The sequence below is a fragment of the Sander lucioperca genome, chromosome 10, assembly GCF_008315115.2.
Source record: "Sander lucioperca isolate FBNREF2018 chromosome 10, SLUC_FBN_1.2, whole genome shotgun sequence".
NCBI lineage: Eukaryota > Metazoa > Chordata > Actinopteri > Perciformes > Percidae > Sander > Sander lucioperca.
The window spans coordinates 38,139,787-38,162,676 of record NC_050182.1 but is presented as its reverse complement, the minus strand read 5'-3'; the positions used below and the strand labels follow the sequence as shown (position 1 = coordinate 38,162,676).

General features: G+C 39.9%; 1 protein-coding gene across 2 annotated transcripts in view; it reads right to left on the bottom strand.

Moving 5' to 3' along the window:
* The window catches only part of grik2 (glutamate receptor, ionotropic, kainate 2), a 299,478-nt gene that overhangs the window by 74,976 nt on the left and 201,612 nt on the right, over positions 1-22,890 (bottom strand). For both annotated transcript variants that reach the window (XM_036005960.1, XM_036005961.1), the window contains exons 11-12: positions 14,108-14,314; positions 6,761-6,984 (exon numbers count right to left, since the gene is read on the bottom strand). In XM_036005960.1, coding sequence (XP_035861853.1) covers positions 6,761-6,984; positions 14,108-14,314 — 431 coding nt within the window. The remainder of the gene's footprint in view (positions 1-6,760; positions 6,985-14,107; positions 14,315-22,890) is intronic.

Genomic DNA, 22,890 nt, shown 5'->3' with positions numbered 1-22,890 from the left:
AAAAAAAGGCGAGGAATTCACCCACAGCGCAGAAACAATGTGAGGCTTTTATCTTTCTACAGGGACAGGGTCACCAAGCAGAAACCACCAGCGATGTTAACACCTGATAATGCCAATGTCAGGGGACATGAATCAACAGCGTCACAGGATGATAGACTTTATATGTCTACAAATGAGCTTTTGACTGATGTTATAAATTCTGCAGTGAGCAATTAAGGACCAGAACAGTACACCTTACACTGACTGTTGAAGTATTTTAGATTGTTATATTGTTCCATCTATTGTTATGATCTTTGAACAGGTCACACCAAAAGTCTAATGAAAGATGCAGAAAAAGTAAAATATATTCTCAGGTCAAAGAGTCAAAGAGTTAGCAGCACTCTTAAGCAGATTCAGTGTCTTTACAGTATATGGTGATTTCCATTCTGTACAGACAATAATTAATACAAAATTAATAGCTGCCTGGAAGGTAGGCAGAGAACATTAAAAAACATAAAACATGATGGTGTGCCTTGGAAAACGTTAATAATGAAGAGTGCAAGCTAAATCATTTGTTGTTCATTGGCTTAACACCGGCAACATTCTTTAAGGTTCAACCAATGTACAAGTTGGGTTCGTTAACTCTGGTACACTGTACATGGTACTGTATTTGCAGATCCCTACCCGACACTAATTTAATACTTCCACCAAGGAGGTTGTGTTATCAGTTTGGTTTGTTTAATTGTTTATCTGTCAGAGGAATTACAGAATATCTACCGGCCCGATTTTCATGAAACTTGGTGGAAGGTTGTACCATGGGCCAATGAAGAATCCATCTGAATCTGCACTGTCCGAGTACATTCCCTTCTAGTTGTATGTATTTAGTTACAAAGTATGTATTTAAGGAGAACTTATTTCTTTTAAGGTCCAATTCAATTAGAACTGTTAACATGTTCTTGACTTATTAAGACTCAGTACCCCAGTTGTTTTCAGAATCTTAGATTTTGAGAAAAAGAGTGTATCCAGAATATCTATAATAATTATAATATATATAATTAGAGGTTTGCATGGGATTCAGAGGAGAATTTTAACATGATGAGGCTGTGCCTTTAATATGAGCACGTACTTTCATTCAAAGACATATTGCACTTTGATGTAAGGAAATAAAGACTTGCACACAGAGAAATATTCAAATTTTGAGAAAGACAGGTGAAAACTAGATGCCAATATCATGAGTCATCGTTATTTAGAGAAAGACAAACGTTCCGATCGACTACAGTCACTAAGCTTAACCTCTGCTTCTTGCTTATTTAAGAAAGTTCGCTTGACGTGTAGGATGTCCGGAATGTGATTCCCCAAAGTGTAACAAGGTGATAATGCACATGTTTTTTTTCATCACCTCTGCCATAAGTAGCAGCAGTGCTATGTCATTAGAGGGAACATAAAAAGCAATAGCAACTGGTGACATTAACATCAGTAACTGGAGATATCAGGGCAGGTGACAGTACAACAGAGTAGCCATGTGGTTTTAGCTGTGCACACATGTAGAATAGGCCTATCCATGGCAAAGAGAAGCTGCTCTAACTCTAGCACTGTGTGTGTCAGTCCTAGAGTTCAGTCACTGTCACTCTCTCATTCATACAAACAGTCACACAGTACCGCACAAACACAAGCATACATAGATAAAATGTGTAATGTGTACACACACATATATTAAACAGTATATAAATGCACAGTGGAACTAAATCTAAACCGGTATTGCCTGTCAATTTGCTAGACAGTTTGGTCTCACAAACTTTTGTGAAATGAGTGTGACTTCTTAACATACAAATGATGTATGTGAACAGACTGTGAAGGAAAAACATTTCGCCACCATGAAAGGATTAAGTGGAGGACATTGGATAAATAAGGCTATGTATGGGGTGTGTAGAATAAGCAGAGATTGTTCCAAGAAAATGATAGCATCCAATGTTTTATGCAAATGCCTAAAAACGACCTACTTGTATGTTTACATCTAAGTAAGATGCAACGTCTTATGTCCACGTGAATAAGAAACCTACCAGTTCTTCTTTTAACCATAACATTGACCTGAATTAAGCAGTTTTGAACCCAAACCAAAATTTTCCAAGTAGATAATGATGTTGAACCCTAACTCTATCCCTAGATCTGACCCTAACCGTATCCAAGTAGTTCTTGTGCCTAAACCTAATCAAACTTTTACCAAAGCATTGACGGATAAAGAAATATATCTTTAACTGATTTATAAGGGTTTAGAGGGCACTTTTCTTGCCGTAGGGCATCAGATAAGAAAACACAAATATATATGTCATTTTGTATGGCAATGAAAAATTCCATATTTGGTCATTCAGTTTAGGTGACTTGTTGGAAAAAAAATCTTGTTAAAACCAAAAGGTTGTATTTATAAGTAGCCAAATTTAGGCTATTTATAATAGCCAAACGTCTTCCAAACCATACGACCATATAGATCGGTTGTTTCTACCCTCGAATACGACCCATAGGAGTGTTTCATAAATCAGCGCCCCCTAGAGGTGGCAGGAAATATGACCCACAGGAGCGTTTTCTGTCCTCTTATCTAAATGTAACTGTTACTGTTTTATTGTTAACGATGTGGAATGGTCGCAGTGTGGTTAGGTTTAGGCTAAAAACTACTTAGGTTTAGGAAAAGATCTTGGTTTGGGTTAAAGTCAGTACATTAGTTAAGTCACTCTTAGGGCTGAACGATAAATCAGATTGAAGAAGAAAACCACGATTAATCGAATTTGAAATATTTAGTTGAATGTTTGGTGTAACACTTGATTTCACATTTTTTATTCCTCTTCATTATTATATTTACTGTTTTTTTCATAAGATAAATGCTGGAATCATGTTACATATCACAGATTGTTTACAGAAATGTCCTATTTTCAAGTGGATCTTTCATTTATTTTTTATTACTTTATTTAACATGATCGTAGAAGGTGCAATATGTAGCTAAAAGAAAATCGTAAATTGAATCGTAATAGCAATATGTGGCAGGAAAATCGCAATTAGATTTTTTCTCCAAATTGTTTAGCCCTAGTTACTTCACTTCCATGCGTTCGTACATAGCGTAATTACCTACGTGACACAGAACATGACTTAGTTCCATTTGTTAAGTAAAGTTACCGTTTACAGATTTGTAACGTGACACAAACACTGGGTCTGTGGCCTGTGTGAAAGTTATTTTTATTTTTAAAGATGGTTTTAAGATATCTATCTCTGGATTTTCACAGATATTTTTAGTTTAAACAAAGACTATTTCTTCTGTAGAAGGTAGCTTCAGTAAAAACTGCTGACAGCTAGGTCTGTGGATGATCTATAACAACAGGGACACTCTTTCTGGCAAGGCATATGCCTGTTGAATTTCTGTGGTGAGCACTGTAAACTAAATTCCATTCCCCTCCATTGTGTTGGAGCTAAGGAACCAAAATCTCAATCAAAACTATCTGTATGGCTACATGCCACAGGGGGAGGAAAGTTAGAATATATGTACACTCCTATGACAGTTCAACTGCACAGACACTTTTCCCCAACGCCTGAAATTTTATAAACATATAAAAATTGTCACAAAATCCTGTCATGGTAGAGGGACGTTATATCCGCATCTCTGTTCACATTACGTAATCTGCCTTTTAGACTTCTCATTTCATGAAATTTTGTGAGACTGTTATGTGCTACACTATACAGAAAAAAAAACATGCAACTGTAGCCCAGCATGCATTTGTGTATAGAGGAGAAAAGAAGGAATAAAGTAAGGGGGGAATTTGTACACTTACCCAAGCACTTACTTATTATGATATTAAATACAGATAGGTGCATATTCTGAGCCAACTTAGATGACAGTTGCCGCTTTTTATTCTCTTGTGTGATCATATTGCCAGTAACATCGGAAAAACATATGTGCGTTAACTGTAAAACTGTCGGGTCACGGCCGCAAGAGAACCGATGTCTCCCAAAAGTTTTAGAGTTAACATGAACTTTTCTTTCTCTTTTTTTGCTTCACCATGCTTCAAATGGCAGCGAACAAGCAAGAGCCCCGCGATCAACCGAGCGTGAGAAAACACTGGTCTGGTTTCATCAACTGAAAGGATTTGTCTGAGCAAAGACACTTAAAAAAGGAAAGACAGCCAATGCAAATAATTTGTTGTATCATTTCACCAGCCAAAGCTTTGTTGATGTCAGCTGCATCACCACAATAAACTGTGGAGTAGATGAACACAAAAGCAAATAACGTAACGCAGAGCTGCTTGTGTCCGTTTTAGATACAACACCTACCAGTCTATGCAAGATTTACTTACAATATGGTTAGGGTTAGGTCACGATAAGTCTCAGTGAAACCAGCAGAGCAAAAATGTCATTATTATATGATATAATATGTTGGATTCATGTTAAGATATTTTAATTTGAAAAAAGAACTATAATTTGGAGGCCCCCCCTTCAGTGACTCTGAGGACCCCCCAGGGGTCCCGGACCCCCTGTTGAAGAGCTCTGCTGTAGAGGATCCCAACAGCGGGATGTACAACAGTCTGCAGCTGCCGTTGTCGGGAAAACCACACAGACGGTATGTTCTCTCGCCTCGCCAGCCTCGTGGTGCATTGATAGTTAATGCAAATACGATTTTCCCATCTAATGGTTGTTTTTGTCGTTTACCAGCAATTTACTGGTGAAATAAGTTATTGTTATAAGTTATTGTTATTAGATTTTGATGGCCTTAGCAATAAACAAGCAGCCGTTCTTAAATGTCACCGACTGCCGTTAAAAAAAAAAAAATCTTTTTAAAAGTGTCGGTTCAGGGCACCCAGATATCTCAGTTGGTAGAGCAGGCGCCCATATATAGAGGTTTACTCGTCGATGCACCGGCCATGGGTTCGACTCCGACCTGCGGCCCTTTGCTGCATGTCATTCCCCCTCTTTTCCCCTTTCAAGTCTTCATCTGTCCTGTCAAAAATAAAGGCCGAAAATGCCCAAAAAAAGAATCTTTTAAAAAAAAAAAAAAAAGTGTCGGTTCAGGCACCGTTACACGCTTTAAAAGTATCGTTTTAGCACCAGTATCAGAAAAAAATCCGAACGATACCCAACCCTACCCATACTACACTTACCCTCAACAGGGTGGCAGTAGCTCAGTCCGTAGGGACTTGGGTTGGGAACCGGAGGGTCGCTGGTTCAAGTCCCATTACGGACCAAAGTACAGAGTGTGTATTGGTAGCTGGAGAGATGCCAGTTCAACTCCAGGTGCTCTTGAGCAAGGCACCGTACCCCCCCCAACCGCTCAGGGCGCTGGTCCAGCACTGGCAGCCCACTCTCCATTTGTGCATGAATAGGTCCTGAGCATGTGTGTGTATTTCAGGTAGTGATTTCTAACAAAAAGAGTGTAAATTGTAATTTCCCCACTGGGGATCAATAAACAGTATAAATTAAATTAACAGAACCCAACTGAACATAGCCCTTATTGTATGTACTATAACTTCCCATCACCAACACCATTAGTGCAACTCCAAATGAGTTCTAGAACCTTGTCCTTCTTCATAAATGTTCATAGCAAGCACATTTGGAACAATGTATTTAAACTTTGCAGCACTCCCTCCTTGAGTTCAGTTTCTCTGAAAGTGTGCAATGCCATTTGAACTTGGGTGGCACCGATTAACTGCACTGAGAGACCTGAAATTGCAGGTCTCAGCCCCACTTATAAGAGAACATTGGCGCAGAAAACTAATCCAAGGCAACTACAGAAAATAACCCCACATCTAAAGTTATATGGGGAATGAGAATGATGTTGACATCTAACAGTTCTGTGTGCTTTGAAATCCTAGCAAAGTAGTCTGGACATATACATTTGGTTATATCTTGATATCCTCAGCTGCTACAATAGAGAAGGTTAGTCATAACAAAAAGTAAAAATACATTTGTCATCCTAAACCAAGGTTTCATGGACTAGAATCAGATTTGACTCCACTTTACCAACAAAATGTCTAATCTGGTGAGATGACAGCTCAAAACTCAAATTAACCAGCTACTTGTAAATCTTTTTCTCTAGTTAATTGGAGACTGTGAACCAGCAGAAGAAGAAACATTTTTTATCTCTGAGTCATGGTTGTGCTTGAAGCAAGGTGAAGGAAACAAGAGAAAAGAAAAGACAGCATGAACTCTGGAGACACTGGGGACAGTGAGGGAAAGGGGGTAGAGGGGCAGCAGTGTTCACACCGAGCTCGACACACCCCACACACACACTTCCGCACACATCTTCATATGAGTGCACAACCTTTCTGCCACTCTCTCAGACTTATACACACAACCCTTACAACGGCTGATAGGCCTACAACTTCTCTGTCTAAGGTTTGTGTTTGTGTGTGTGTGAATATCCTGTGGTTTGATTTAATGATACCAGGGTGAGTAGAAGCAGGCCAGGAGTAACCCCGCAGCTAAGCCAAGTACCAAATGTATTCTTTCTAAATGTCTAATGGTGAAAAAGGCAAATATTTATATCATCTTTCATGGTCAAACTGCATTAAACACATTACACAGCAATGGTGTTGAGTCTGAGTTTTAATCCGTGGCTGCTGGTTAGTGTCAGCACTGTCACTGAGGGGTACGTTTTTACTATCAGTGAGTCAGTGTGCTCCGGATGCTGATCCGTTAATTACAGAGATTGGCCTGTTGTTAGTCAGATGGGCGAGGCGGGGCGATGACAGCTAAGCATGTTTCTGACTGTGTGAGGCTGTGATCACTGGAAGTGACATGTTACCTGGCTATGACAAACAGCACACAACTGACACCCAAGTAAGCCAGCAGAATATACATCCAGATATCAGGCGAGAGGGGGTTGAGGAAGGAGAAGACCCCAGGGTTGGTCCCGTTGGGCTTGCGGTACAGTATACTTATACCCAGCGTCATGAAGGGCTTGGAGAAGTCGATAACCTTCTCGCGCACGTATGTGATGGCGAGGGGAGCCACTGCCAGATCAGCTCTCTGTCAACAGCAAACATAAAAGGGAAGAGAGATAGGCTATAAGTCACAAGCACAGGAAGCATTTAGAGGCAATCAAATTAAGAAAACAGGGTCTTTACACACTACAGAGTCTGTCCCAAGGCACTTAGCAAGAAATTTAAAGCGCTCTTTCTCTTTCCACCCATCAAGTACACTCCCACTACTAAATTCACTTTTTTCCCTCTGGGGCCTAAATCAAAGCATTGCTTTTCTTTACCTACTTTCTCCTTTTGTTGGGATGGCTGGGAGCTGTAGCCTATCATAGTACTATACTTTATAAGCAGTGTTGGGAGTAACGCGTTACAAAAGTAACGCAATTACAGTAATGTATTCCTTTTTGCTGTAACGCAGTAATATAACGCATTACTAATTAAATTTCGGTAATATTATACTCGTTACAATCTCAGTAACGCGAGTTACAACGCATTTTAACGCAACATTTAGTGGTGCATTGTTTTTTTAAAGAATTCACCAACACCGCACATTTTTTCACAGGAAAAAAAAGCCGTATTATTTTCCTGTCGCTGTATTCGATGGTTGAGATGACTGCAGAGACAAATACATTTGCGAGATGGATATTATTTTCAGGAGTTATTACGCTGCGTTGAAGTGAGCTGTCCTGTTTCTGTTCCCGTGGTCAGAACCAGAACCAGAGACGGTAAGGACAGCATGTATGTCCTAACAGGTGACGGTACGTCAGCGGCTGACAGATATAAACATGTCGGGAATTAATGTTGAGGCTTGCTACACGTAAATATCATTGCATTTTATCAGCCGTGGAGAGTAACTCTGCATGTAGTGGAATCGCTTCGAATGACGACCAAAAACGCTTGTCTTTTATTGTGACCATTTACTGTTCAATATGTTGCAGTTTTACAAACAAGAAAGTGAACAACTTGAGCCTCATCTGAGTAACAACACAACAGACAACGTCCGTGTAACCTACTTCAAAATAAAAGCACTTCTTGTGACGGTTCGCAGTAAAACTAAATTACTGTTAAATAAGGTTGTGTAGGCTACCTTTTCACAAACCAGCTGTAAATCAAGTACTGTAAATAATGTAAATAGTGAGTTTTAATCACGCTATAATTGAACATTTCCTTTAGAGTGTTTTAAACTAAACAACATGAATTTCTTATTCAAGTGCTACAAACAAACATTTTACAACAATGCCGTACTTTTAATTGAGTATTTTCATTTTCTCCTACTTGCCTGTTATACGTTTTACTTATCTATTTTTTATAGCTTTAGTTACTTTGTATATTTATATTGATTATACAAAATATGAATAATCTATGATGTATTAAAGTGGATAAAGAGGAGACTTTATTGATCCGGTGGTGAAATTCACAAGCTAGCTGCCAAATCAAATTTCCCCTGTTATTTTGGTGAAAGTAACTCAAAAGTAATGCAAAAGTAGTGTAACGCATTACAATTCAGAGACAGTAATATTGTAATATAACTAATTACTCTCAAATGACAGTAACTAGTAATCTATAATGTATTACATTTTGGAAGTAACTTGCCCAACACTGTTTATAAGATGTACTGGGACGATGGGAGCCATACAGGAAACAGGTCCCCAGTGCTTTAGAGGACTAACACAACTACAACAACCTCTTAGTACCAATAACTCACTGCACAATACTTTGACTCAATACTTTGGACTGTGGGAGAAAACGAGCAACTAGAGTACTTTTAGTTTTGCTTTCTTTCTAGCCTAGTGGTTCTCAAATGGGGGTACGGGTACCCCTTGGGGAATGTTGGATTAATGCAGGAACGTGACAGTTTTGCAAAATGCTAATTTAAAATATATGTCATGCATATTTCCTAAAATAATTATACTATAATAATAAATGAATTACGTGATGGTTTCTAAACATTTGAAATGTAGCATATAAATGTTTTTCAGTTACAAGGTTGCTGTAACTGGGGTGGTGATGGCGCAATGGATATGACACATGTCTTAGGTGTGGGGGTTCTGGGTTTGATTCCCACTGCGATACACCAACCAATGTGTCCCTGAGCAAGACACTTAACCCCTAGTTGCTCCAGAGGCGTGCGACCTCTGACATATATATATATATATATATATATATATATATATATATATATAGCAACTGTAAGTCGCTTTGGATAAAAGTGTTGGCGTAATGTTGTTTAGTAACTCTATCACTGCGGATACTGTATCGTACATCTTTGTATCGACTTTCTTTTCTACCACAAATGTTTTACGCCGGTAAGAGGGTATGTGGCTTAAAACATTATTACATTATTGAACAAAGTTTGAGAATCACCGGTCTAGCTAATATGATACGATTTGTATTAACATGATTTCGGCTACTAGGTAATAGTCTTGGCCACACTATTTTTTATTATGTTAAGTATTAACATAACATAAGTTATTAAGCTAAGTACTTTGACTGTAAAAGGTAAAACATTATGCTTTGGCATTTTGTTACATCCTAGTTACTGTACCTTGACTATTTCTATATGGCACGTCCGGTGTGTGCAAAGGGCACAACATACCATGGCCTGTCATGAGCTATTGCTTAATTATACTGTGCATTTGCAGTTCTGGGGGACACCTATAATCCTTTTCCACTGCAAGAACTTAACAACCTATTCCCCAGGCTTCCAATAACATGAACTTTTAAGAACCTTGTGAGGCTTCGGTCCTAAATTCTTCCTTTCATTTCCACTATATTTTGGATATACGCCATATAAAAGGCAAAGCCAGACCAACTACATCCTTTTTATGCACTTGTTTGGTAGTAAGATAGGTGGTTATGTGTCAGACAAAATTGTAAGAAGCAGTACTATTATTGTTATTGATTTTATTTCACATTTACATAAACATAAGATACACTAAGTACATTATATACTAAAGCAGGGCTCCACTGGGGGTCTGCCAGTCGGTGGCTAAAAAACCAAATCCAGTGCCTTGCATCACTTTGTAGTATTTTCGGTTTAATTTCTAACCCTCTGATTTGGCTCCCTCCAAATGGCTTCCTCTCCCCAAATACTAATGAGGACTTGAACATGTCCGTGTTTTCCCAACTCTGGTATCCAGAGAAATACAGAGAGCTTCCCTGGCAAATGCTTCACGTTCAATTACAAGTACAATTTCCGCACCCCTAGCTTTAAGGTCCTGCAGTGGAAAAAAAGGTTTGCTACAGAATTAGTTTCTGCTCTGAAGACAGGTGACTGTTTGCACAACACATTGAGCTTTAACATGACATTTCTTATTTATAATAAGGCATAATCCCTTCTCTGGCAAACACAGAAGTCGTGGTTATATGTGAGACGTGTGCTTTAGAGATAAAGAGAAGGGATGTATAGAACCTGCCAAGGAAAGTCATGTTACCATATCTGGGGTGAAAACCATGTTGTGCTGTTGACAGTTAATAAATCTTGGGCTGCATTGTGACTATAAATGCGAAACATTCACAGCAAGGTCAAGTAGTTCATTTCTCAAAGATATACCCTTTTTGTCTTATGAAGGTTGCCATATATCACTCTAGGATGAATTGACTGAGCTTCCTGCTCACAGCTGTGATACATAAAAAGTCTTGCGCATATCATGCTCTCTCTCTGTATTTATCCAAAGTAGTTAAACACAACCCTACACATGCTCCACTTTGAGCATTAGATAGAGCAACGAAAATTTTGCTAAAAGCCTTTGACAGGATGTTTCCAACTTTTTCAGCTCGATTCAGCATGTCTTCCTCAACTCAACTTGTTCTCTGTGAGTCCACACTACCCAATCTTCTGAGGGCCTGTCTGCTACAATCACTACCAGTCTAAATCAAGCCCTGACCATGTGCAAGAAGTGGGGCAAACCAACGCTCAATATTATCTCGCAGGGGATTGGGCCCTTCACCCATGAAAGAACCAGACAATCCGTCACGACAGCCAATCACTGCACTGATCAAGGGCAGAAGCAGTTATGGGAGACTCGACCCCTCTTGGGTTAAACATTCACTATCGGCCGTGCAGCACCTGCTATTTTTCTGCCCATGAAGTTTATCCTTACTGGGACTTTGTTGGGTGTAATGATCTACACTGTGAGCAGATTGTTTGTGCTTGTGTGCTTGTGTGTGTGTGTGTGTGTGTGTGTGTGTGTGTGTGTGTGTGTGTTTTAATAAGCTCTGTAGGGGAAACACGTCCCGACAAAATCTATGCTCTCCTCACATCACTGTACTCTCAAATAGTGCTAGTTGTTACATCCGTCCTCTTTATTTTTTTACTTTCTTTCCCTATCTGTGTGTTTCAGTGAAATACTTCTCCTCATTACATCTTATTTGAAACTACAGTCCTTAGGACAACACACACTGGCTTGTATGACTTGCATCGAAATCCTGTGCCTACTGTTTTCTATTTAAGTCCATACACAGGCAGCATCAACATATCAATATGTGACGGCATGATGTCATGTCAAGATTAGGGTTGGGTACCAAAATCAGGTGCCAATGTGATTAAACGACGGTGATGGTATCTACCGGACCGAATGACAATGCAGATTTCGGTGCCATATTTCCCTGCCACTTAAATGCCTGCGCTGCCTTCTGGTGCTATGAACGTATGATGTTACATGCAACAAAAGCATCACTGCACGTGACACTAGTTAACATTAGACTTGGCAGCAGGTAACCTTAGCCTACTGTTAGCTAGTAGCTGGCTTGAAGACGGATAAAATGCTGACAGCTAAACGGTCTAACGTATCGATGTATTTCACTTGAAAGGATTCCAACACCGAGACATTCAACAGTCTGCAGCTAAGACACATAGAAGACTAGCCGCACTTTACAACACCATGGCCACTGCCGGAGTCAGAGTTGTCCGAACAGGACTTAATGGTGCGTTCAAATGCACCTTGAGAAACTCAAGCTGTGTAAAGTACCCTAATGCCATCTAGTGGTTCTTCTTTTTGTTGTTTAACAGCTAGTGACTGGTGAGATGAGTTATTGTTATCATATTTAAATAAATCATTTAAATTTGTCCATATGGCCTTCGCAATAAAAAAACCTGTTCTTTAATGTCACCAACCGTCAGTTTGTGGTCTGTTCAGGCACTGTTTAGGCACCGGTATCGGAACAACCCAAACAATACCCAACCCTAATTGAGACCACTTTTCAAAAAACAGAAATTGTATCACATTCGCTGGCTGCATTGGCACATCCTGGCTACTGTACTTGACTATGTCTGTATGGCACGTCTGGTGTGTGCAATGGGCATCCAATCATGCAAAACTACGCAACATGGCGCAATATGGCGCAACATGGCGCAACATGGCTTTTAGTGATATTGTGACTCGCATAACTGTACTCTCAAATAGTGCTAGTAGTTACCTCCCTCTAAATTCTTTTTTATTTTATTTACCTCTTAGTAAGTTGCAGTGAAATACTCCTCCCCATTACATCTTAGTTTTGGTCATTTTCGATCAAACATTTGGAGGGTAATATATGTTGGTATGACTTGTATCACTAATGTACAAGTCATTAAACCAGCACCAAAATAAATAAATAAAAAAAAAATGAAAGCAAATTTAGTATTGGCACATCTGTAAAACCTGTTCTTGACATAAAACAAGAGAGCATCTTAGAGGTGAATTGCATTGAAAATTAGATTGGCAACTAACAATTAATGTCAGGATGTATTTATCTTTTAATGTTCTTTTCCCCATTATAGATTCGACATTAAACGTCAAAACAATTTGAAAAAAGGATGTGATGTTCTCTCAAGAAAATACAAAAGTTTAATGCACTTTTTGACCAATAATAAAACATAACTTTAAACCAAAAACAGTTCTTGCTTTCACTATCATACTAAAACTTATACTTAAAAAATAATAAATAATTGAAACCTAAACAAGCTTTTTACCATTTTGTCCCGTTTCAAATGGTAAAAAGCAGCATTTTGTTCATAGTGCTGTATGTGTTTAAGAATAATTACAGTTTATTACAACTTAAATTTCATTTTCGTAGGTTCGGTCACCAATTCTTCCAGTAATTATAATATTGTACTCCCCAAGCTGATTGTTTATCTGAAATGATAACAATATCACTCAAAAAGTCAGATGTACAACATTTCCCCAAATTTCAGCAATTAAAGAGTAATTTCGTTTTTTTTCGCACTGGACCCTATTTTCCTATGCATTGGTGACTGATATGAGCAAAAATCTTTGAAACTGGTCCAATATTGATCGAGAAATGCTGTAACCGGCTGCTTTGTGGGTTTATTTAAATAGAGTCTGGTGAGTTTGGCGACAGTGATTTTGGGGTAGTTTCATGTTTAACAAAAAAGAATCTTACTCTTACTTAAAGGTTAACCTCCTTAAGCGTGATTTATGGTTCTACAAAGGCTCCACGCAGAGCTTTCGCCAAAGCCAACGTTAGTGGCCTGATGTTTATACTTGTAAATATCTCTTTAAGAGAAGAGCAGGGCCGACGTGTGTGTGTGTGTGTGTGTGTGTGTGGGAAGTGTGTGGTAGAGTGATGGCGATTAGCTTCGGAGCGAGTAGTGACTCTAGAGTCATAGTGAGAGAAACAAAGTGTCTCCCCTGATCTTTCTGACCACGGTGGGAAATCTGTAGCAGGAAAAGTTAACCCTCTCCTTGATTTCATGTTGTTTATGGAGAAGGAGAATCAGAAAATGAGTCGGGGGGAAATGCAACGCTACAAAGCCACGGCCGAGCGACGTGCGTCGCCATGACGTGTAGTTACATTTTTCGAGAGGTGCACGTCAAACTATGGCGTAGGGTCCATGTCTTCACGTAGCTACGTACGTAGCCACGGCGTAGATTTAACACAGAAGCATAAATCATGCTTTAGGGATCCTGTCTGACATTTACGTTGTAGCTTGTTTCGCCGCTGCCGACTGCAGCGATCTCGTTTAATACTGGACCAATTTCAAAGATTGTTGTTCCCATCAGTCACTTGGACACAAAAACATAGGAAAATAGGGTCCAGGTTGAAAAAAATGAAGTTACCCTTTAACTTACAATAACACGGAAAACGGAAAGATCCTCTAATAATAAGTTGACATCCGTTTGCTGGGATCACATTCATGCAGTGTCTTTAATAATGATGATTTAGAGACTCACGTGGTCCATTAGCTCCTTGACCATGCCATTCCACTGGCCCGTGTTCTCATCCTGGGCACCGTATCTCCCATCTTCCACCAGGCGAACCTCGTAAGTGAAGCCCAGGATGTTGGCCAGCTCTCTCAGCAGGTCTATGCAGTAGCCCTCGAAGCGGTCGTTCCCATATAGCGGCTTGTCAGACTTCTTGAACATCACATATGGCTCTTCCTGTCAGGTGAAATATTGGAGAAAGGGATGAGTCGCTACAGCACTTGGCATCTTTTAACAACTGATAAGGCCTATCTGAGAGGCTGTCTGATGTGTGAGATAGGCTTTGGAACTGTGTGAGCCCAAACACACACTGGCTTGACTAGTAATGCATGTGTAAAGCCGCTGTGTTTATGTGTGCCAGCAGTCAGAGTCCTGTGATGAGAGGTAGGGTAGGTGCAAAGTGAGGCATGACCACAATAAGAGATAATCCCCCATATCAATGACTCTGTGCTCCTCTCAGCCTCAGCAGGCTGGCTTTGGGCCCAGGCCCAGCTTTCGGGAGACCACATGCTTTGTCAATAAGATAAGAGATGCTGATAGACGGACACAAAAAGAGAGAGCAAGAGCCGTCACATCCCTCTGTTCACACTAACAGCTGGGGAGATTACTAATGTCTTCTTTCATGCAGCTTTTTCTTCTCCCTCCCGCCTACTGAGCATCTCCTCTACCATGTCCTTCTCCTCTCTTTCCTCCACGCTTCACTCCCTGTTTTCTCCCCCTCCTGCTTCCTCCCCTCTCTATATGCTACACGCACCATCTGTCTTCCTTAGCCTCGGCGCTCGTTCTCGCCACACGTCCCTCATTCCTACTACTCCCTTGACTCTCTCAGACAAATAAATCCAAAAATATATCATCAGGCAGGTGTTGTTTATAATATAACTGTGCCATGACTGAAACACAAAACAATTAAAGATTGCTAACAGCTTTGACACATTTCACTGGCTGGAATTTTAACAGTATGCAGGCCTTGAGATGTTTGCATAACAGAGGGGTAAACAACAGTTTGTTCTCTTTACTAGTAATGGCAGCCCGAACAAACAGGCTGTCTTTGCAGTATATCATACATTTGCCTTGTAGTCGTGATAAAAGACAGATGTTGAGGAGAATGATTTCACTGCACACTATTAGACAGACAGGATATATAGATCACAAAGAAGAAAAGGTAGAACAGCATGACATTGTATGTCCCCTTGTGTTTTCTCTATAATCTATCATTAGTCCCTTATATTTGTATGCAATTATTGTTTCTGTCTTAAACCTGAAATGTTTGTCCCTTGCAAAAAATCTCACATGTGAAATCCTATTTTACATAAAACACTACAACTCACTATATCATGTGTGCATCACATGTGAAATATCCAAAACACACAAATGCCTGTGTGTGATCTAATAGTGTAAATATGTGATGTAAATGGTTAAAAATGAGAAACTTGTGTGCCTTACCAAAAAGTACAGTACAGCAGTGATGTCTGACATTTCACATGTCAAATGTTTAAAAGCCATATAATGGAAATTGATTATATGTTAAATGCTGTTTGAAATCTCCTATTATGTTTGGATTTTTGTCAGTAATCCGCCTACACATGATAACGATTTGCTCTCTGCGCACCGCTAGGTAGGGCGCAGAGCAAAGCGCAAAGAGCAAAGCACAAAGCACAAAGAGCAAAGCGCAGCGCAGGTATTCATCATCAACGGTGGCAAGGAAGCTATTTCCTGTTGCTAGGTAACGGCATGCTGTTGTCTCATTGGTTGCGCTTTCGAAAAGTCAGCAGCAACTAGGTCAAAGTTGAAATAATTTGAATTTTGAGTGCAGCGCAAAGCAGCAAATCCGAGCGGTGCGCGACGCCAGGGATAGCGCAGCACATAGTTGGGCCACCGCCCTCCCAATAGGAAATCAATGGAACGGCCAGCGCAAAGCATTTTTGAACACCTGGTATGGTTAGGATTGTTTACATGTGAAATGTAAAAAAACAGGAAATAATCTCAAATTAGCAGCTACAGGATAGCCTAGGGATGGGGGAAAAAATTCGATACAGCATAGTATCGCGATACTTTCCGTGGTAATATTGTATCGATACACAGATGCCAAGTATCGATCTATTATCATATATGTGTTGGTCAGTTTGTCTGCTTGACAATCCCATTTTGCAGCAATAACATTTTCTTTTTAGATAAAACAGATGTTGACAGAGTTTCCTTTTGGGGACATAATTTGAAATTGGGAAAAATTTGAAGTTGGAAAAAAGGTGATAAATTGCAATATATCGCAGAATATTGCAATATGTTTAAAATCGCAATAATATCTATAAGTATCGTGATGATATCGTATCGTGAGGCCTCTGGTGATTCCCACCCCTACAGCCTCACTTTAACCACACTGCAACCAGCAATTATCATTGCTGACACATCTCAGCACATAATATACCTACTGTAGCTCATGGGCTGCGACATTATACTGATGTAATCTTGGTGAAAGAGCAGAAAGCACTGTCCACAATTGGATCAATACCAGCGCGGCTGCAATGTCAAGACATACAGTGCAAACACCAAAACAGGCTACTATTTGTATGTCCAGGCATGTCATTGAAGGTGAATATAGGTGAAATGTACATATAACTCCATAACGTCTCTGCTGGCATATAAAATAGGCACACATACCGGACCCAATTACCACTGAAATATATATGAGATGGTAGGTCAGCTACTGTTGGAAGATGGCCTGAGGAAGATCTTTGCAGATCAAAACGTTGCTTTAAAAAGAGAAATACACTATTGACTTGGAGCCAGTGTGCAGACCTTCTTTATGCCCTGCAGTTAAGTCTATCTTTGAGTATTTCTGCCTGGATGTGCACACACTCTGTCCCTCAGGTCAGCTACTGTTGACAACACCATACATATAAATGGCAGCCTTTTAACACATTCATTGCAACATCCAACAATCAAAGATAGGAGCAGTGTTTTCCTTTCTTCCAATTGCCATGGTAACTGCTTCAGTGGTGATGAGCATGCCAGTGTTTTTTAAATCCAAACAGGTAGTTTTCTAGGCACTTTTAATACTGTGTGCAGAAGAACTACACTCACTGATATTAGAGTATTAAGGAAGGAACAGGGGCATCATCTTTTCAAACAGGGTTTCTATCTTTTAATTTTCATTTCAAACTTCAGAATTCACATTCATCACTGAAATTCCCTCCGCAATAACATATCAGAAATGATTATTATTTGTCTGTTGTTTCTTTAGAGCTGAAGTACAAATTGTGAAGCATTTAGCCCTATCACATCCAGTTAGCTGCTGCTACAGGAAATGATATAGACTTTTTATATTTATAGTACAGTTGTGCGTCAAAGGTTTACGCCACCCAAGAACTGTGATTGGTCAGCTTGGGCTGTTTGTGTTTTCTCCTGTAGCGCTATGAAGTGGAATACTTTGAATTAAACTTTAATTCTCCAAGAACTCCTGTCATCATAGCACAAAGACCATGTCTCCTGCATCGCTGAAGGCCTCGTGAACAGCTTGTTGAGAGAGACTGCTTATCACTAAGGTGACAAAACACTACTGCTGAGGGGCCCCTTTTGGTGCTGCACAGGAATGCCCCTCTCTCTCCCTTTTCCACCTCTGAACTATCAAACTCTACTTGTCCACTTTGTGGGCTAAAATCTTACACAACAAGACTGTAAATTGCAAGGTTCCTTCATATGATACGTGATAAACATCTTTTGGTCGTTTACCCTTGAATGTGCCCATTCTCTTTGACTCCATAAATGTCTGCCCAATGCCAGTGCTGAGCAAAACCAGATGTAAAACAACTCTACATCAAATCATGGGCCCCTGATACAGGACAGTACCTATCATGAAAAATGATGGTTGGACACCTTACATAAGCGACCACCTAAGAATCAATGGACATTAGAAAACACTAGTTAACCTTTCCTCCAGTTAACATAGAATCTCTGATCCAACCAACACACAAGCCACACAAACTAAAACTTAAAGAAACAACAGTTTTTTTGTCGTTTGCCAGTTGCCTTGGAGTTCTGAGGGACCCGCCATCATCTGTGCTCTCATCAAACACACACACACAGCTCCGATCACCAGCAACACACGAGGGCCGGGTGAGATTTAGCTCGGCCTAGCAGGCCACAGACGGATGCGCAGAGCCAGACAAATTGTCCCGCACTGAGACACACATGCAGCCTTCTTGTTTTCTTTCATCCTCGACTATTTTAAGATTCTCAGCTGTATTTTTGAGACACAATGCTTTTTGAAGTTTCTCTAAATTCAAACTGAAGAGAAGCGTTTCACTGATTTTGCATCCATCAATTCAATAACCTTCATTTTCCAAATCTAAAGTTTTTTTTTATTCGTTTAAGTGGATAGTTTTTGACGCATCAAACGAACACTGACTCCTATTCAGGCTGTAAGAGCCTTCTCATCAACAATCATCAGATAGCTGACCACCTGACCATAGCTGTCGACTTCCTACGCTGCTTGCAGACGCCGGCCAGCAGGCCAAACAGACTCTGTTCCTGCAAAGCAATCCTCTTCGATCGCCAGCGAGGATGTGGCTCGTTGATTCCTCCTGAAGGTGGACACAGATCGTCAGAGGACGAAACCTTTGCTCTTTCTGTTTTGTTGAGTCCGTTTAAATTCAGTTAAAAGTTATTTAGTCCTCTTCCTAAGTCTTCCGTTTTTCTCACATTTTTCAAATCATTTTCCCATCACTAAAGTTTCAATTCAGCAGTTAGTCCGTGTTCATATCTCATTCATTTTTTCTGCCTTTTTCTAAGTTACAGTACCTGGTTATTTTATTTTTATTATCTGATTATAAAAATATATTATATATTATAAAAAAAAATATTATAAAAATGATTATTAAATCCTTCCATTTATTGATAAATCGGTTTGTATGTCTATCTTGTTCATGAACAGACTCTCGGGTCAATGTACACCTACAAACTCCACGGCTTTCGATTTGAGACTGAAATACTAAATCTTAACTGAAACATAATTGGTGATTAAATTGCGTTATACGTTAAATTTGATGATTTAATCCATTCAATTTGAGCGTCTTCGACTCCTAAAACTCGAAGTGGCGCCCTATTTTCACGAGTGCAAGTAATTATTGATTTAAAATTGATTAATATTCAATATTAATATCCAAAATCCAATACACGTGTAGGTTATTTACGTTACACTCCTACAAGTTTCTGATGCCGTTGAGAGTGAAGACAACATGAAGCAATTTGAAGAACAACTCTGTTCTCCTTCACAGTAGCACATATCTAACAAAGACATCTCCACGGCTCATGACCTCCTTTCTCTATCACAGTGAATGAACCATTGTAAACACAGTGACTGCACGGTAGTAGTCTCCTATTCAGTAATGAAACAAAGTGAAACAGGTGATGCCTGGGTGTTACTCCTTTTCTTTAAGTGTGGCCCACCTTTATTCTATGTCACATTGTGAACACAATAGATTAAACAGAGTTACTGTTGGAAATATAGGCTACGGTAGTCTATATTGACAACGTTCCACTTCCAGGATTGTTCAGGGGCCGCCGAAAATTCCGCAGGATGTCCCTCATTTTGGGCCGGATGTCCGTTACCTTCCTCTGTCTTTGTGTTGGCGTTATAAACTCCGATTTATGAGGACTATGGTTAGCTGCTCCTCAGATCTCTGCAGGGTAAATCCAGACAGCTAGCTAGACTATCTGTCCAATCTGAGTTTTCTTTTGCACGACTAAAACTACCTTTGAACGTACACATGTTCCACCAAAACAAGTTCCTTCCCGAGGCTTTTTTGCAGCGGTACCGGGGCTCCGTGCGGCGTTTAGAGCCGACCATGACAACTGTGATTGGTTCAAAGAAATAATAAACCAGAGCACGTTTTTCTCCCATCCCGGAACGCTGTGTGGAGTAGCCAGACCTTCCTCCGCAGCGCTGTGGAGGAAGGTCTGTCAATGCCAGACTATATGCACCCTAAGCCTTCCTGACTGATGGGTTATTTACCTGTCATAAAATATAGCTCACACATCCACATAATTCACAAATTGTATTTGCTAAGCTCGTCCTCACATTTCCCAATACTTTCCTGCTACAGTAGCTGCCGCCCGTTGGTGACGTAAACAGTACACTTCTCCTCGCAATGCGTTATGCAGTGTACATATACAGTCATGTGAAAAAATTAGGATACCCATGCTAAAGTTGACTAAAAAGAGGAATAAAAAAATCATCTTTTGGAAATTGATCTTAATGCCTTAATTAAAAAAAATTAGGAAAAATCCAATCTTTTAAGGGCACCAATTTTCTTTGTGAATGAATAATGTATCGTAAATAAATAAATGTTCTTCCTTAAAATACAGGGGGCATAAGTAAGTACACCCCTATGTTAAATTCCCATAGAGGCAGGCAGATTTTTATTTTTAAAGGCCAGTTATTTCATGGATCCAGGATACTATGCATCCTGATAAAGTTCCCTTGGCCTTTGGAATTAAAATAGCCCCACATCATCACATACCCTTCACCATACCTAGAGATTGGCATGGGGTACTTTCCATAAAATCATCTCTCAATGCAAATCAAACTAGCTATTAGGCTAACTGAAATAAAACCATGCCAATCTCTAGATATGGTGAAGGGGATGTGATGATGTGGGGCTATTTTAATAGAGAGAGAGGTATGAGTATGAGAGAGAGAGAGTAATGTAGAGAGGCTTAGACAACATCTCTGCTTTATTCTTATCTCTTTCAAAAACCTGTTTGAACATGGTGACAGTAAATTCCTCCTCAGCCCCTTTAATAACTAATCATTTTATTCCTCTCTTTATGTTTTGATAATTTCTCTCAGTCTCTATTTGCTGCCATGTTAACTAGTAGAACAACTGTTCTATCTATCATGAGCACAAAGACGCTATTGTGAGCCCATTAGCAGCTTATGACCTCTCACCTTCTGTCAACTGTGAAAGACTGTAATTATCATAAACCGTCCGTCGCTGGGCACAAAAAGCACCTCTCACTGGAACAGTCAGCAATACCTACGATTCTTTCAGGACATTATAAAAGCTTTCATCTTCCATCTGTGGAACTGGAAATGGCACATGGAGGGGTTTTAATATATATTTTTGTATTAGTAGCCACAACATGAGAGAACTGTTACTTATCACTCTTCACACATTTCACAAAATACTCCAGAACTGAGCCCCAAAGCTTTTATTTCTAATTTAGGAGACTTGGTTGAACACTGTGGTCCAATGGTAGAAGAGTAGATAACTGACACATTGGTTTATGCTGTACAGACCCAAATCTGATAATTAGTCAGCTCCAAAGCCTTGTCTGCTCCAATCAGATTCATGCATTTTGTTTTTTTTTCAAGTTTGATTAAGGTCCAACACTGACCAACAGTGATTTAGCAATGTCTGTTATTTATGAATTACAGCTTCAAAAGAGACGCGTTCAAAAGAATTTTTAATGGAATGGTTTGATTCAACCAGCATGGTTCGCCAGCTGCTATACACATGCTTTAATCCCAATAATCGTATCAACACAGGCGGCCCAGTAAAGTGCACAATCTGACACGAGCACATTGCCCAATAACATTACATACAATACATGTGATGCTAATGCACTGTGTGTGCAATCTGCATTTTTGTGAATTTTAGAGGAGCTCTGTCAGGGCAGCGGCATTTGGTAGTCCAGCAACCCAGAAACGGTGACTTTGCGCGGGTATCGAGCACCGCGGGCTGCCAGCCATGATGGAGCTCCATCTACCTCACAGCGGGCCGAGGTCTGTGAAGGACGACAGGCCGGGCGGCAAGGCAGTAACCCAGGCAGCACCGGCCGCTGAATTCGGACAAAATTTGCACTTAGCCATATTTGACCTTTACATAGTTGATTTCTCGCATAAAAAAGTCTCAGAAGTGAATTTAGTGATAAAATAGCAGATGAACAATGTATACAATTTGTTGACGTCAACTCGGTGGTTCGTTGAGATTTGCCCGTTTTCAGAGGCCGTTTCAAATTGTGAGATTTGCAGAGGAAAGAGGTGTCAATGGGATTTTGAGGTTCAATGTATGTCCTATTTTACCCACCAAACTGTCTATGACTAACTATGACAAGGTAAAATCGGTTTTGCATTCTATCACCCCTTTAAGTCGAACAAACCGCTGACTTCAGACTACCTCGACCCAAAAGACTTCAGACTTGACTCGGACTCGAGCTTTGAGACTCGTCAACAACCTGTTTTCATGCAATTATTGCTTTTTATATCTGAAAGTATTCATACATTCATATATTTCTATTTTCTTTTATTGGCGCATATACGTTGGGGAAACGTATGACGAGCTGCATGTCCCCTGCCCGTTGCCATAATGTGCAACGTAACGCATGCTCTATGCCATATGTGCGCGCACTCACCTATCAAAAAATGCACTGACGATGGCGATACCAAGTCCTCCCAGAGTTGTACCTTTTGTCATTAGTTTTGCTTTCAATAACTTTGTAAACAGTGGCAGTAAGCGAACAGCTACATGCGAGGTGTGTGGCACCAAGATAAATGATACCGGATCAACAACGTTGAACTTCATCAGGCATCTCCAAATGCACCCAGGCAGGTCAGTCACTTGCTAATGTGAAAGAGACGTTACATTTAGCATATATCATTACAGGTAACAAGCTAACCATTGCAAAGTGTTGTGCTAATGCTGGGAACAGGCAAATTGTATCTTTATAGTTAGTAGTTGCTGAGGCTCAGACAT